The 18,032-nt window shown below is 43.5% G+C and overlaps 1 protein-coding gene and 1 long non-coding RNA gene across 8 annotated transcripts in view; both read left to right on the top strand.

The window, feature by feature from the left end:
- LOC133512855 (cadherin-4-like) overlaps positions 1 to 2,232 on the top strand; it is a 374,466-nt gene extending 372,234 nt beyond the window's left edge. For all 7 annotated transcript variants that reach the window (XM_061842843.1, XM_061842868.1, XM_061842853.1 and 4 more), the window contains one exon: positions 1,537 to 2,232. In XM_061842843.1, coding sequence (XP_061698827.1) covers positions 1,537 to 1,743 — 207 coding nt within the window. In that variant the 3' untranslated portion in view covers positions 1,744 to 2,232. The remainder of the gene's footprint in view (positions 1 to 1,536) is intronic.
- A 13,502-nt stretch (positions 2,233 to 15,734) lies between these two features.
- On the top strand, positions 15,735 to 17,367 carry LOC133496049 (uncharacterized). Its single transcript, XR_009793708.1, has 4 exons — positions 15,735 to 15,909; positions 16,637 to 16,749; positions 16,844 to 16,927; positions 17,061 to 17,367. It is a non-coding gene; the product is annotated as an uncharacterized LOC133496049 (long non-coding RNA).
- Positions 17,368 to 18,032: the final 665 nt, after the last annotated feature.

Genomic DNA, 18,032 nt, shown 5'->3' with positions numbered 1-18,032 from the left:
CTTTAATGGTATTCTTATGAGTGCATTTTTTAACACTTAAATTATTAGGGGAAAAAAAATGGGAAATGCAGTAGATAATAGATGGATGGATGGATTATTATTAAGTAACACTGCTTTATTGTTTTAATAAATTAACTTGTTTTGCAACTGAAACAGCATTCATGCAAAATAGAAAATAAAAACAATGACTTCCAAAAAAAGAAATGTCTTGAACGATCACTATTACTGTGTATTGTTAAACCTTCTATAAGCCATAATTTAGTGCATGAAAGAAAATGTGTGAACAACTTCTGGAAGATGAGGCCGCGATAGTTTGTTTTGCGCTTAGCTCTACTGGTTAGAGGCAGTCAAAAATGCTGCATTACTCCTCTTGAACATCATGTATTTTTGCAAAATATCGGTTAGCTTGCTTGCGTCTCAGCTTTGAAACCACTGAAATGATTCACTGCGCTTTAAATGTCAAAATTAACCTTTGGGAAATGCAATCACACTTTTGACCAGTTCACTCTCCCCCGCCACGATTGCCAATCGCTCGGAGTGCCGACGTCGCGCTCGGCGGTGGGGTGTTAAATGTGAGATTCGCGCACAAGGCCCATTTTTGTTTTTCGATCCTACAGTGAAAACTAAACTCGGGTTAAATGCTCAGATGCCTCATCGATGTAGCAACAGAGTAAACCGAATAGGGCCCCCAAACGACAAGATAACTTGAACAGTACAAGGTTATATGGCACAATAGACATTTTTATATACTACTACAAATCACGTCGTAATATTTTTGTTTATTTTGGGGTGATGATCAAGCACTGTAATAAATATCACTTACAGTTTGACTGATGTCCATTGATCATCCATCCATCCATTTTCTTAGCCGCTTATCCTCACAAGGGTCGCAGATGTGCTAGAACCAATCCCAGTTATCATCAGCCAGGAGGCGGGGTAACCCCTGAACTGGTTGCCAGCCAATCGCAGGGCACATGGAAGACAAACAGCCGCACTCTCAATCACACCTTGTGGCAATTTAGAGTGTCCAATTAATGTTTTGCATGTTTTGGGGATGTGGGAGGAAACCGGAGTACCCGGAGAAAAACCCACGCAGGCACGAGGAGAACGTGAAAACTCAACACAGGCGGGGCCGGCATTGAACCCTGGACCTCAGAACTGTGAGGCCAATGCTTTACCAGTCACCATGCCGCCTCCATTTATCAGTGATCTGCTATTATTGGCCTAACCACAGTGGATTGGCAGGCACTCCAGAAACCCAACTTTTCCATAAAATGTCCTCAACTCACTGATTGGTGTAGTGATAAACACGCCTGCCTTTGGTGCGAGCAGCGTGGGCTCGATTCCTGCTCAATGATGGTGTCGATAGCCGCCCTGCGACTGACTGGCGACCAGTTGTAGTCTGCCTTTTGTCTGAAGCCAGCTGGGATAGGCTCTAGCTTTCACGTGACCCTTGTGAGGATAAGCGGCTTGGATCATGGATGGATGTCCCCGTTGAGCCACAACGTGAGCTTTCTTCTTCTCTCTTGTGTTCAGGGCCTACGAGCGGCTGACAATGACCCAACGGCGCCCCCTTATGACTCTCTGCTGGTGTTTGACTATGAGGGCAGCGGCTCCACCACAGGGTCGGTCAGCTCTCTCAACTCCTCCAGTACGGGGGAGCAGGACTACGACTACCTCAACGACTGGGGGCCCCGTTTCAAGAAGCTTGCCGACATGTACGGAGGGGGGGTGGAGGATTAAATCGCGCACGAGCACACGCCCGCACTCACGCCCCCCTCGTCCTGTCAGCTGGCCTGCCACCCTCTTTCCCCGTCAACACCAGGCCCCGTTCCTGAAAACAACGCAGTTCACACTGACCGATCGACCAATCAACCTACCAAACTCCTGAAGTCTGGCGCCGTTGCACGTTGGACTGCAAAAGAAGCTTTGAATTGCTTGGTTATCATGTTTTTTCGAGTGAAGACTCAAACCCAGTTTTGACGTTAGTCGTTTCTGTCAGATTATTTTGTGCCTTTTTCCCCCCCCCCTCTGTAGCTCTTTTAGTTTGATGATTTTTTTTTTTTTCCCCTCCACAACAAGAGTCATTTCTTATTCCTGAAGGTTTTCACTTTCCTCTCGCTGTCAGCCCCTGCCTGCCTCCCTGCAGAAGCTTTAGGTTTGAGCATCTTTGTCTTGGGGAGGGGAGGACAACAACAACAAAAAAAGAATAAAAACCCAGATATGACAGTCCCTCCTGTGTGGAGGCCCATGGTTTATTTTTTCTTGAACTTGAATTACTTAGAAGAGAAGCACTGTTGTTAAAAAAAAAAAAAAAAAAGAAAAAAGTGCCTTTAGTGGTGCATATTTTAACAGACTCCCTCGAACTCAGGATTAGTTTCCATTTTCCTGACCCTTTAACTCAGACGTTCCCATTGTCCTTCAGGGCCGCGGCAGCCGGGCGAGGTGCCAGTGCTGCTCGACGGGCGAACGAGGGCGGGTTCCGTAGCCGCACAGTACGCTGGCCTACATAGAACAAATCCACAAACGTTTAGACCTACAAGCGTGTCCTCAGGTGACACCCAACTTCAATGTGATTGGAGAAATTACAGCAATCCAAGACAGGACAGTCGTGGAGAAGGTTTTTTTTTGTTTGTTTTCTTGTGGCTTCACAAGCAGCTGTGTTTTTTTTTCGCTTGCTTTGTTCGCGCTTGAAGACGTGACTCGGTTCAGTCACGTGTCGAGTCTTACGAGGGTCGATGAAGGATGCGTTGCCATTTAGGTCGGAACGTTTGCATGTTTACCCACACACCCAAAGATTTTGCATGTCAGTTTATTTCTGGTAAATATGGGGGGGGGATAGAATTCAATACATTCAATCCCTTGTTCATTTCCTTGCCGGATTCTTCATATTTTGATTGATTCACTGTTGTTTCTTCTTCTAAATATAAAAATGTTGGTGCTGACTGAGATTGAGCATCGTGAGCCTCAGCCAGGGATTTCTCAGCCCCTCAAATCGGTTTCACTTCAGGCGCACTTCAAGACTCAACTGAAACGCTCCCCTGAAATTGTTGGCTGCAAGTTCAACAGTTCCTGTAAAGAAGTTAGAGCGAGCAAGAGTTTATGAAGTTGTATCAAAGTTGCCTTGTTGTAACGGGCTCTTGAACAGACATTTTCTAACAGAAGAAGTTTTGGTGCGACTTAATCAAACAACAGCCCCGCGCTTGTGGGCCTGTGTCATCGTATTTTACGCCACGCCAATGGCGAACTGCAATAAAACATTTAAAATGCAGTGCTTAAATTATTCAAAAACACAAAACGATCCAGAAAAGACTGGGTGGACAACATTCCTCTGTGGTGGCTCGCTTCAACCAGAAAGATTGGATTTACTGTGAATTGGTGAATTCCTGGGGGAAAACTTAAAAGTTTAATCTCCTTGAGCAATGCTCAATTGCATGAAAATTAACACTGAATTAGTAGTTTGTTTACCTATTTGTGACGAGAGACGTAAAATAAACAATGTTCCTGCCGGTGCATATATCCATGAAAACTGAAAAGGAAGTCATCATATAATCAATGAGGTGAACAGGGTCAGAATCTCCCGATTCAGAGGCAAACAGGTACGCATTGCGCCGTTCAGGCAATTCTTTGCAGTGCAGAACTTGACAGCAATGTCAGCTTAGAGTGCAATCAGAGTAGCGGCAAGGAGGGACGCTTGCCACCGGATTAGCTCTTATCTCGCCCGTTGCTCCCAAATATCCTCACAGAATAAACACAGCTGTTACTCTCCGCTATCTGTGATTGGTGTCAGACGCATAAATGTGCAGAAGCGTTTTTTTTTTTTTTATATATATACATTTGTCAACATGAATCACATGTGACTCTTTCACCACCCCCGCAAGTGAGACGAACAAATTGGTGAGGTAGATTTCACCACTAAAAAGCCATGGCGACGAGAGACTGATCGGTTTTGAGCGCGCTCGCCCAGCCGTGCTTTGTCGCCGTTCCACTCGAGCTTCTCCAGAACCAAGAGCGAAGCCTCGGTCGTCCCAAACCGACTTGTACAGTCCAGCCGACACGCACTGACACAAAAATGTACACGCTGACACCCACACGCGCACACTCCTCTTAAGCCTTACTGTACATATGTGATTGCTATTACGGCGTTGTTCCAACTCTACTGCAAAGCCCCAACAGCTCTCTTTCTCCCACGCAGAAGACGTTCTTTGACATGTTCAGGATCTCTGAGCAGAGATCCGCATCTAGCGAAGGGACAAACACGACAGCAGTCCGCACACATACACACATGTCAACGTTTCCCCGATAAGGCGCATGCAAAAACTGCAACTGTTCATTTTGAGCCAGTGGGACGACAAATGGCGGAAGAACTCACCTGTGGACAATTTGTGACCACAGTCCCACGTTGACCTGTTAGCGCGGGTGTTCTCGCCACCACGGTAAAGGATGTTGTTTCTTGACAAATCTCCTGCTCAAGTCCACGTGTAAATATCGTATTTGCTCGCCAAACAGACCAAGTATACTGTATGACTGGAGATTTTTTTGCATGTATTTTTTATTATGGCCAACTGAGTCCGATAACAGTAACTATACGACATGAAAACGCAACCCGCATGATCGAGGTTGCGACCTAAACGGAATTATGGCAGACCATATCTACACAGTTTGAGAATCGCACAGGTGTCTAACGTGTAAGAAAACAACAACAACAAAAAAAGTTTTTGTAAATTGTCAACAGCACAAAGCATTTTGTATTGGTGTTTGTACCCATTTTGTAAAAAAAAAAAAATTAAGAAAACGGACAAAAAAAAAAAGATGTTGTTTTAAGCGTGTGTTTATAGTGCCACTGCAATCTTGGTTTCCAAATACCGTACAGTATACATGCGCAGCCTTGCGGGTCGACATTGTAAAATAGATGCTGAGCTGGAGAATCATTTTCAACACGGTGTGTTATAAATAAAAACAAATTCCCTCCTTGTAAGAATGCTGCTTCGTGTCTCGTCTTTCCGCCATCCACCACTCACGTGTGACTTCGTATGTCGCTGTGACCGTGCATATGAGCACGTTGTCGGAAAGATCCCCATTCACACGGAACTGGGGGAAAAAAATGTAATAATAATTTATACAAGGAACAGTTATCCGCCAAAGTCGTCTAGCCATTTTCTATTGCTCTCATCATCATCAGGGCCATGGGTGAGCCGGAGCAGCCATTCCCACATGGCGAGCAAATTAAAATGACAATCATGTTTGGGGATAGGAGAGGAGCACCTGGAGAAAACCCACCAAAGCGCACAAGACATGTTACGCTCCACAGACAGTGAAGAAAATACATATTTGAACACCCTGTTATATTGCAAGTTCTCCCACTGAGAAATCAAAGAGGGGTCTGAAATTTTCATCGCAGGATTTTTATTTTTTAGATGATCTCTCTCTCACTGCGTACATGCACCTACGATGAAAACTTCAGACTTCTCCATGATTTCTTAGTGGGAGAACTTGCAATATAGCAGGGTGTTCAAATACTTATTTTCTTCACTGTAGGAAGACAAGCTGAAATTTCAACAGTGAATTTAACAATTATGAGGCAGAAACGTGGACCAGTATTGCACCTATTTGACTCTCTAAAGAACAATTTACCAGGTAACGTGAAAAAATGAGCTGTATAAAAAGGGATGACACGGTGGATCAGCTGTCAAGTGTTGGCCTCACAGTTCTGAGGTCCAGGGTTCGATCCCGGCCCCGCCTGTGTGGAATTCGCATGGCGTGATTGTGACAGCTGTTTGTCTCTATGTGCCCTGTGATTGGCTGGCAACCAGTTGAGGGTGTACCCCGCCTCCTACTCATTGACAGCTGGGATAGGCTCCAGCACTCTTGCAACCCTTGTGAGGATAAGTGTGAAGAAAATGGATGGATGGATGGATGGATGGATGGATGGATGGATGGATGGATAAAAATGAAAAAAGGCTGCAGATTGTGTTTCTGGACAGTGGTGAAATGGATGCCGTGACCTGCTGGCAGAGGGCTCTACCATTGCTGAGCAGAAAAGGAGGGCGAGGTCTTAGGAGAATCAGGTGACAAACACACAAAAAAAACATTACATGGGTCCTTGGTTTACAACGGGTTTGACACAATGCTTCAAGATTACGAACGTAGCACGGTGAGCTAGTTTGCAGTGTTCTAAGAGATACAACAACAGAAAATGTGTGCACGGTTACGACTGCAGTTACTGTTTTTGCGTCATGTGATCCTTAACCAAGGGCAAAATTAATGTCTTGTTTCATCTCTCAGAACAAACATCATGGAACCAGCTAAATTAAAGGTGAGTGAAAGTTCATCTCCTTTCCATACAACAAATTGCATGTTTCTGAAATGACAGCAATTTAGAGACAAGAGTAGTCAGAATCACAAATGCTGGCACGCCTCCGTTATCATTGATTTAATGTGCAGATGTTTCCAGATTGTTTTTTGTGAGCAAGCATCATCCAGTATGATCAACACAATCAATGCAGTTCCTCCGACAATTGAGTCTGATCGGGCGGTTTTCCTACTGGGATTGTGAAGAATTTGCCAGCTCTCGTGCGTCAATATCCTGACCAATATCCTGACCAACCAATTTACTGTTAAGACATTGAAATAGCTTATTATTACAATTCCCGGTGGCTCGGCTGGAAAGCAAGCGTTGCCTTCACAGTGCTGAGGTCCCGGCTTCAATCCCCGTCTGTGTGGAGTATGCATGTTCTCTCCGTGCCTGCGTGGGTTTTCTCCGGGCACACCGGTTTCCTCCCACATCCCAAAAACATGCATTGAAGAAACAAACATTAATTTGGACACTCTGAATTGGCCCCTTTGTCTCTATGTGCCCTGCGATTGGCTGGCAACCAGTTCAGGCTGTACCCCGCCTCCTGCCTGTTGACAGCTGGGATAGGCTCCAGCACTTCCCGTGACCCTTGTAAGGATAAGCGGCTAAGAAAATGGATGGATGGGTATATATATATATATATATATATATATATATATATATATGTGTGTGTGTGTGTGTGTGTGTGCGTGTGTGTGCCAGCCAATCGCAAGGCACATAGAGACCGACAGCCGCACTCACAATCATACCTCGGGGCAATTTAGAGTGTGCTATTAACCCATTCATGGGCAGGGTGGCAATTTTTCGCCTTATTGAGATAAAAGTCTCCTAACAGGCCACAATCCAGACAATAACATTTCTTTTTCCTTTATGGTTAAGTTATACGATAACTTTGCTAATTTATAATCATGTCCCAAAAATGGGATGCTGCCCGCTACAAGGTACTTGGGTTTTCTTAAGTAGATTATCCCAAAAATAGGACCTTGCTCATTAAAGGATATAATTTTCAAGGGAAAAAAAAATGGAGGATATAATGCGTGAAAATCATGATGTCCCAAAAATGGGACGCTGCCCATGAATGGGTTATTAATGCATGTTTTGGGGATGTGCAAAGAATAGATAGATAGATAGATAGATAGATAGATAGATAGATAGATAGATAGATAGATAGATAGATAGATAGATAGATAGATAGATAGATAGATAGATAGATAGATAGATGGGTTGAGTGGATGGATAGATAGATAGAAGATAGATAGATAGATAGATAGATAGATAGATAGATAGATAGATAGATAGATAGATAGATAGATAGATAGATAGATAGATAGATAGATAGATAGATAGATAGATAGATAGATAGATAGATAGATGGGTTGAGTGGATGGATGGATAGAGAGAGAGAGAACAAGATAGATAGATAGATAGATAGCTGGGGGAGAGTCGCTTTAAGTATTTCATGCTGAATGTAGTTTCAAGCCAGCAATCATGTTCCAGTCGTTGCTGCCTTTTGACGTTTCACAAAAAAATCAAATGCTTTTTTAATCGAAAAGTGAGATGATCAGAAAACGTTCTCTTGCCCTCCAGCCGGCAAAAACCCAGGGTGGGCTGAACAGGTCACATCAGATGAATCCAGTTCACGGTCGCGTTATGACGCACGCTGCTAATGGAGCCATGCATGCTTCTGCTATAGAGATTGAATAATCTCACGCATGACTGAAGGAGCAATTGGCTCTTGTTCAAGGAAATAATAATTGAAGATGTGAAACTATACAAGTTAGGCCCCAATGACGACTATATACTGCAATCGTATTGATTGACGATTCTGGAAACTTTGCTGTAAAAAAAAAAAATACAAACATTGTGAGTGTGTATTTCCTAAAATCCAAAATAATCTACACAATCGTGCGCACGATGAGCTCCAGGTTGTGCTGGCCGCGCCAGAGCGGCAACCGCCCCACTTCGAGTCCATAGGCGGACTCGTCACAGTCTTTGACGAGGCCGGTGACTGTTGCGTCGTCTGCAAACTTCAGGAGTTTGACAGCCAAGTCTGTTGAGGTGCAGTCATTCATGCAGAAAGAGAAGGCGGGCGCATCCTTGGGGGTGCGACCGCTGCATGTGGATGAGGTTGTTTCCTTCAGCCTCACCAGGTGTGTCCCGCATATCAGCAAACTTTAAATCCGCCGGCAGATTGTCGGAGAGACGCAGAGCTGGAGGAGATTAGAGGTGCAAGTCTTTTGTCGCTTGCTTATTTTTACAGCTAAAAGATACCCATTCGACAAACTCAGCCACGTCGACTTTAGTTCTTTTTTTTTTTCTCTCCAATAACTACATCAAAGATCAAATGCAATCTGTAAATACCGGCTTTAATAACACTGCACATTTCACTTCAATGCAGTTTTATTGACACCAAATCTCTTAATATGGCGCTAGTTTAGCACTGCACTTGTTTCACAGTAAACTATAAAACTGGAAGATGGGATTTTAATTTAATTAACAGGTTTTTTTTTCTTTTTCTAAGGATGTTTTATAGATTTGTTTCAATCACGGAACATGTTTGGTGATTTGGTTCCCAGCTGAGCCTATCTAAAGGTCCCCTTCCATCAAAATCTGTTCCACCCGCCCCCTAATTTTATGTATAACATAGGTTAAAAAAAAAAAAAATCTGGGACATGGTTTAAATTGGAGGCACGGTGGCGCAACTGGTGAAGCATTGGCCTCACTGTTCTGAGGTCCTGGGTTTTTCCCGGACCCGCCTGTGTGGAGTTTGCATGTTCTCCCTGTGCCTGCGTGGGTTTCCACCGGGCACTCCGGTTTCTTCCCGCATTCCAAAAACATACAACATGAATTGCCCCTAGGTGTGATTGTGAGCGCGTCTGTTTGTCTCTATGTGCCCTGCGATTGGCTGGCAACCGGTTCAGGGTGTATCCCGCCTCCTGCCCGTTGACAGCTGGGATAGGCTCCAGCACTCCCTGCGACCCTCGTGAGGATAAGCAGTGAAGAAAATGGTTGGATGGTTTAAGGTTTAAATTTATGTGCTTTGTCATTTGCATAAAGCTTGCAAAATGGATGGATTTCAAATTGCTGTTGTTGTGACGCAGCTTCGTAAGTCCAAGTACTGTCCGTGCCCAGCTGGTGTTTGATTCCCACCCACTCAATTCAACATCAACACTGCATTCTTGCATTTTAAGCCACACCAATATTCCATATTGTTGTATTGCAAACAAAATATTATTACTGGCAGTAGTTGTAGAAGTATTGATGAAGACTAAAGTGGAAATTACTTGAGCAGTTTATTCACATTTTTCAGCAAGTCACAATAATTATGGGTGGGAAAAAAAAGGACTGTTCTGTTGGCTGGGAAACATGAAGATTAATGTTTATGTATAATAATTTTAGTGTCACTCAGAGACCAAATGCGTGGGCTCGGTCATATAAAAGCGTGTTAAGCAACGTTTCTGCCAGGCAAATGCGAAGAGCTCTTAAAAGGCTTCAAGTATTAGAAGCTGCTGGGGTCTCGGTGGTCTCAAGAACCTCTCAACGCAGGGTCCAAACTCCCATTTCACATCTGACTAATCTCACAAGGAGAACGAGGGCTGCTGTTTGTAAAGCATCTCATGCTGACAATAACCATGGGATTGTCGTATTCAGCATCAAACAATGTTTAAAATTGAATTTGGAGTAACATTAATGCACATTTAGAACATAATGAATGAATATTATGTTAATTAATGAAGTAGTAAATCCAACCATTAAATGTTACACTGAGATGTTAAATCTAAAGTTAAGTGTGAATGTTAATGTTAAATCTAAATGCAAGCCTAAATGTCAAAGAAATGTTTTGGGTCAAACAAAAATATTGAGTTGATTTTAATAGTGTTACAAATTCAATACAAATGTTTGTATCTTAAAATTCGACATTTTAAATTGCCCCGAGGTGTGATTCTGAATCTGATGGTTAAACAAATTAAATGAGAATGTTCTTATCTTACAATTGGAGATTTTAATCGCCTTTAGGTGTGATTGTGAGTGCGGCTGTTGTCTGTCTCCATGTGCCCTGCGAATGGCTGGCAACCAGTTCAGGGTGTACCCGACGACAGCTGGGATAGGCTCCAGTACTCCCGTGACCCTTATGAGGATAGGCGGCTAAGGAAATAGATGGATGGGTTTTTGTTTCTAGGATTTACCAATCCTTTGAATCACTAAACTAATAAACGCTTGAATGATTGGATTTTCTTTTTTTTTTTCCAAGTGTTTCAGATCCGTGTGGAATAGAGTCAATTCTTGAGCACAAGGGAACATGACCTCTTGAAGTATTTTGGCATATGGAAACCGATCCATGATCGCTGATATGCAATAAATAGGCCCAACACCATAGTAGGAGAAACAGGCCCATATCATGATGGTTCCACTACCACGCTTCACTGTCTTCACTGTATAATATGGCTGGAATTTAGAGTTTGGGGGTCATCTCAAATCCCCAAAAGAACAATTTTACTCTCATCAGTCCACAAAATATTTCTCCATTTCCCTTTCGGCCAGTTGATGTGTTCTTTGCCAAATTATAGCCTCTTCTGCACATGCCTTTTTTTTCCCACCAGGGGACTTTATGGGGGATTCTGGTACATAGATTATCTTCACACAGATGTCTTCTCACTGTCACAGTACTTACAGGTCACTCCAGACTGTCTCTGATCATCCTGGAGCTGATCATTGGCTGAGCCTTTGCCGTTCTGGTTATTCTGCCATCCATTTTAATGGTTGTCTTACATTTCCCCGCCATGAATCTCTGATTTTGCTCTCCATTTTAAGATTTATTTATCTATTTTTTTAACACACCCCTTCGAACAAATTGCCCAAATACACAACCTGAAGAGTGTGTATATCGTGAATTGTTGGTTTTCTGAGAATCTACTGCACCTATTGGCAATTTGTTTGACAGGTAGCAATAAAAAAAAGTACTAAAAATGTGGATTGATCTGGTCAGTCACATTGGACTACTATTATTTTTAACACTACAGGGTGCCCTGGTGGAGCAACTGGTTACTGTTGGCCTCACAGTTCTGAGGACGTTGGTTCAAATTCCGGCTCCACCAGTGTGGAGTTTGCATGTTCTGCCCGTGCATGTGTGGATTTTCTTCAGGCACTCCGGTTTCTTCCCACATCCCAAAAACATGCAGCATTAATTGGACACTCTAGATTGCTCCTGGGTCTGATTGTGAGTGTGACTTGGTTGTCTGACTTCATGTGCTCTGCGATTGCTTGGCAACCAGTTCAGGGTGTATTCCGCCTCCTGCCTGATTATAGCTGGGGTAAGCTCCAGCACTCCTGCGACCCTCGTGAGGATAAGCGGTTCAGAAAATGGATATACATATATACCTCCCATTCGTTATTCTGTTACTTGTTCTCGTTCCGCATACTCATCATGAGCATCATTGCAAGGTACATTAAGCTGTGGTTTCGTTGAGTAGTGAAAACACAAAAGCACAAGCTCTGTTTAAAAAGAGACATGAAAACCATCATAGAGTTTTTTTCTTCAGAGGCCATCCCGTTATTTCACAGCAAAGCAACTGACGTATAGCATAGGGACAGATATCAACTCACACATTGGACCATCTAGTGTTCAGTCAAGCCATCAACCACGTTTTGGGACTATCGGAGGAAATCATCGGGAACCATGACAGAGAGAACCGACAAATTCTACACGGAAAAGCTGTGTTGTCCGCACTGCATCCCTTTTCTTTAACGGAACCATGTGGAAAAAAGATGATCTCTACAATGTTACTGAATAACTGCGGGCCTGTACAAAGCTTATAATTATAATAATAAAATCATATATACAGGAATATATTTCACATTTGCAATAGTAGGATCGTGATGGGGGAAGAATCAGAGATGTGTGCAGTGAATCGTTGATATTGCAAAAATACTGTGGTCACGTTTACATTTTTTGTCCCACATTCTCATCTTGTGATTCTCATCTCCTCTCGGATGGCCCGAGGATGCGGGGGAGGAAAGAACTGGGAACGGCCCAAGTCTGACTGAATATTCATCTAATGGCAGCTCCAGTGGACGGCTGGACGGCCTCAGGACCAAGATGTGGCCGACATTAGATATCGCCGATAGAAAATGTCCCAAGTCCCCTAAATTTAATGCCTTTACTCCAAAGAACAACAACCACACGGGCAGACTTTATTGGTTTTATTGTCTTACATCAATGTTGATTTTTTTTTTTTTTCTTCCACCGAGGGGGGCTATTATGCAGATTGCCCAATGGCCCCGCGATGAACTCCTCGTCTAATCCTCTCAGGGAGCAACTGCACCTTTGAGGGGGAGCGAGTTCTCATGAGGAATAAAAGTGGGTTCAAACAGTCAAGAGTAACACAAAACTGCACGGGGCGACAGACCTCAAACTTTCCAGCGGATACAATACGGGCTGAGCTTTGATAGGAAGCACACTTTGGTTGGCACCAGCAGGTAGGATGAGTGTTCTAGTGTTTCAAAAAGAAAAAAAAAAATGGTGGGAGAATCTAAAAGCTTCAAGTGGAAGTGATAATGTTCCCTCGCGGGTCAATGAGACCACACCACTGAGAAAACAGCTGCAGCCAACCACATTAGAGCAGGCGAGGGACAGAGATGAAGGAGAGAAGCTCTGGGGCCCCTAGAACGGTCGAAAATCAAATTTAGATTCCATTCTTACGTCCAAATCATATTAGGCTCTGCAGTTATTCGCAGAGTAGCTATCTATCACGCGCATACACGCAACGTCAACATGAGCCCGCCATCTGTCAGGACTCGCCTCTGCTGGGCTGCAAGAGTTGTTTTGACATCTTGCCTTGCGCGGCACGTTTTTTTTTTTTTTTTTGGTGAAGAACAACATTGTTCGGCAACGTTAACAGACACAGGAACAGAATAAACATCACGTACTGCTTCAAATTGAAAAGTCCTGATGATCCATTGAGAGATTCTTGTGCCGTCTCCAATTCCCAAAGGTTATTTGACCGAGGCAACCTTCTCCAGGATGTGATATTTTCTCCATGATGACTCAATAAACATGCGAAATATGAAGTATAATTGTCCACGCATTTCCCGAGTAACGATTTTCTGACAAGAGGTCTGAAATAGGGTCAGTCATATTTCTCAATCTTATCAACATTGTTCAGGAAGATCTCTCCTCTCCTGAGCCAGCGCTGTCAACATCACAAACACGTTTGGTCTCACTAGTAGTTTTTCTAAATTGAGGCAACCAATCGGAGGAAAGGAGCCGGTCTGGGCTTAATATGGACAAAGCGGATACAAAACTCGGTCAAACAGAAGTCACTGTCAGAAAAGGCCAAACAAATCTGATTTTGATTCTGATTTTCTGGATACTCTTATGACAAAACTAAGGTGTTGGAAATGGATCTGATACTTTTATACTAAGTCTATATTAGAGAGTTACTCGACGAAGGTTTAAAAAGGTAAACTGTGGGACCTTTAATACATTTTTTCCAGTGTTTGTTCACTCAACTTCTTCTTCTTCATTTCCTTTCGGCTTGTCCCTTTAGGAGTCGCCACAGCGTCCCATCTTTTTCCATCTAAGCCTATCTCGTGCATCTTCCTCTCTAACACCCACTGTCCTCATGTCCTCCCTCACAACATTCATCAACCTTTTCTTTGGTCTTCCTCTCGCTCTTTTGCCTAGCAGCTCCATCCTCAGCAGTACATCTACCAATATACTCACTCTCTCGCCTCTGGACATGTGCAAACCATCAAAATCTGCTCCCTCTCACCTTGTCTCCAAAACATCCAACTTTGGCTGTCCCGCTAATGAGCTCATTTCTAATCCTATCCAACCTGTTCACTCCGAGCGAGAACCTCAACATCTTCATTTCCAGTACCTCCAGTTCTGCTTCCTGTTGTTTCTTCAGTGCCACAGTCTCTAATCCGTACATCATGGCCGGCCTCACCACTGTTTTATAAACTTTGCCCTTCATCCTCGCGGAGACTCTTCTGTCACATAGAACAAAAAACACCTTCCGGCAGCTGTTCCAACCTGCTTGGACCCGTTTTTTCACTTCCTGACCACACTCTCCATTGCTCCGTATTGTTGACCCCAAGTATTTGAAGTCGTCCACCTTCGCTATCTCTTCTCCCTGTAGCCTCACACTTCCCCCTCCACCCCTACCATTCACATACATATAGTCGTACTTTGTCTGGTCCCTCACCTAGGACATTTTTGCTATGGGTGACCCTACCAGTGGCATGAAGCCCCAGACAACTTACCTCTTAAGATCAGAGACACACAAAACCCTCCACCACGATAAGGTGATGGCTTGAGGAGGGGCCCTCTCATTCATGTACATATATTCTGTTTTACTTTGTCTAATCTTCATTCCTCTCCTTTCCAGTGTGTGCCTCCGTCTTTCTAATTGTTCCTCCACCTGCTCCCTGCTTTCACTGCAGATCACAATATCTTCTGCGAACATCATGGTCCAAGGGGAATCTAGTCTAACCTCATCTGTCAGCCTATCCATTACTATCACAAACAGGAAGGGGCTCTGAGCTGATCCCTGATGCACTCCTCCTTAAATTCTCCTGACACACCTATGGCACATCTCACTGCTGTTCTGCTGGCCTCATACATGTCCTGTACTATGCTAACATATTTCTCCGCCACACCAGACTTGAGCATGCAGTACCACAGTTCCTCTCTCGGTACTCTGTCATAGGTTTTCCCTAGGTCTACAAAGACACAATGTATCTCCTTCTGACCTTCTCTGTACTTTCCAATTAGCATCCTCAAGGCAAATAATGCATCTGTGGTACTCTTTCTAGGCATAAAACCACACTGTTGCTCGCAGATACTGACTTCTGACCTGAGTCTACCCTCTGCTACTCTTTAGTTCAATAAACTAAGGACAAAATATTCAATATTATTATTCAATGAAAGGAAATTGGAGATATTTGATAAATACCGTAGTTTTAGAACACTGAGTTGTCCAGTTGAACACACACAGGGTCATACATTGAAGAATTCAAAATTCACATATATAAAGTAAAACATTATGAACTACAAGAGTTACAAATGATGTCACTTCTTTTTAAACTCTTGGTAGAGTATTCTATTTTTTATGTTGTAATTTTGACAGTTTATAGTACATTATAGTATCGTATAGTATAGTATAGTTTAGACAATAATTTTGACAAATTGTCACACAGAATTGTCATGAACTGCGCTGCAGTTCTGTGATTGGAGCTTGGAGGGCACTCCTGTGTCCTCCTCCTCCCTTTCTGTTTGCACCACCTGTTTCCAATCTGACTCGTCACCACCAGTGCATTTAAAGCCCCGCTGTCAGGAAATGCATGATTTTTTTTAGTACATTAATTATTAATGAAAAAATGGCAACCGGAATCGACCCAAAACATGATTTTGATGTATATGGCTTTTTGTAACTCCAGCAATGAAAATCCTCTCGAGGGATTTGTTTTGGAGAAGAAGCAGGAAGTGACATTAACAGCAGCAGTGGACTCAGGCGGGCTCATGCGTTTAGACTAGTTTCACCTGCTGGAAGGTAGCTCTTTGTTCCTTCGTGTTAGGAAAAATACCGGCTCGTTATATTGCTGGATATTGTTCGAACACTCGGGAGGATGGGTTCACTCTTCATACTTTTAAAAAAGACCCGGTTCTTCGTGAAAAATGGATTGCACGGGTGCAAAGGACGAGAGCTTCGTGGGTTCCAAATGACGGATAGGTGTTTATACAGCTACTAAAAAAAAAAAAAAAAAAAATAGTTTGGGGAGGGGAGACGTAATCCTCTCATTACGTAACAAAAGATGTGTCGATGTACCCGCTGACACCGTGGACAGCTTTGGCGTCTCATTTGCTGCTGACGGCTTCGGCGGCCCCTCGTCCACCGCGGACAGCTTCGGCGGCCCCTCGTCCGTCGCGGATGGCTTCGGCAGTGCCACAAGTCAGGGGTGCTAAATGTGTCGATGTGCGCATCGGTGCTGCGTCCGCCGATCATGGCTTTGTGTGAGCTGGGGTGGCTCATCGTGGTGCTGATCCGGGCCACTTTACAGCGTTGTCGTCACTCACAACTGAGTACTTTACATACTGTTGGGGAGTCTGTTGTTAGTTAGAAGTGATTCATATATCATCTAAATATGGCTCGAAACGATAGGCTAATATTGCCCCGGTCACTTCACTCGATTGTGAGATGTTCTCTTCTTCGAAAAGAGCTTCCGTGTCAGAAGGGATGTCGGAAAAATCCGAAAATCTCTGTTGTTCCTCTCCCACAGCAGGTGCCACTGCGTGTTTTCAAGGGCGAATGTCCCAGTTGTGGCATCTGGTGATGCCGTTGCAGGCAATATGGCTACCACTTGGATGTCGAATGAGACTTCTGCAACTTTGTGTATGGATGACACACTCTCTGATCATATTTATTTTTTCGTGTAGACATTGAGGTGAGTAATGTTATGTATTTTTCATTACAATATATATTTTAGAATGTTTATTGGCATGACAGTGGTGCTTTAGGACTGCCTGTTCCGGTGTTCCAGACTCTCCTCGTGGTACCATGACCCATTCAAGTAAGCCACGTTATTCCTTGGTTTCCTGTTAATTCTTGTCTCCTGACTCCACGTGTTCCAATTCATGTCATTCCTGCCACTAAACTGGTCCCGTGTCCATGCCACTACTGGACACCGTTCTGCACTTTCACAGCAGTTTTTCTTACACATCCCACCGGGAAGACACCCCAGAGGTGACCCAGTCCATGTCTCTCGGCTGGCCAGGAAACGTCTCAGAATCGTCCGGAAGAGCTGAATGAAGTGACCGGGGAGAAGGATGTCTGGGTATACCTGCTGAAGCTACTGCCCTTGCAGCCCAACTTCAGATAAGTGGAAGAAAATAGATGGATGGATGGATGGATGGATTTTAAAGAACGTATTTGTTACAGTCCTGCTATATTCTGCCTGCTACTGGAAAAAAGTACACAAAAATTGACATATCATTAATTCACCAAAAAAGACTCAAGGAGATTATACTGGTTAGATCCTTTTCACAAAATAAACCGTCCATTTCTTTCAAAGAGTGTGACATGGCATTTGTAGCTCAGTTTCTCTTTATGTCCCTTCCCACTGCTTTGCAGAGGTTAAATGTTCATGTTTTTATCATCTGTATCTGTAAATTGGTTCGGAAAACAACATATTTGAAAATCACGATTCATGGGTCCCTCGGCATCTCTTTTACTTTCGGTGTGCATTACTGCCACTGACCAGTTATGATTCTACAATCCAACAAATCCATCCTTTGTCTGGCCTTGGTAAAGGTCTGCACTCGATGCAGTGCCCCTGAGTCTGATTTGACTTCAAAGGATTATGTTTCACAATTTCATCATTTTCACTTTTGTCTCATTCATGACAAAACACTTGTGGTTTTAACGTTTCATTCATAACTACATAATCAAAATTCCATGAATATGGATGGGATTTAAGAATTGGTTTCAAAGGGAATCGTTATGGCAGACATTTCAGACCATGTGCGACGCGTGGACCAGCTGACATTTGTTGCCCTCTGGGCCGACAAACGAGATTAATAGTCTGCATCACTCTCACCATTCTAAGTAAGCATGGCATCTTGCCACCAGAAACAGCAGTACACACAGAGCAACACTAATTTAACTATTAAAAAAAA

This window comes from Syngnathoides biaculeatus, chromosome 2 (assembly GCF_019802595.1).
Source record: "Syngnathoides biaculeatus isolate LvHL_M chromosome 2, ASM1980259v1, whole genome shotgun sequence".
NCBI lineage: Eukaryota > Metazoa > Chordata > Actinopteri > Syngnathiformes > Syngnathidae > Syngnathoides > Syngnathoides biaculeatus.
Note: the sequence above shows the minus strand (reverse complement) of the source record. Positions and strands in the feature narration are given on the sequence as shown.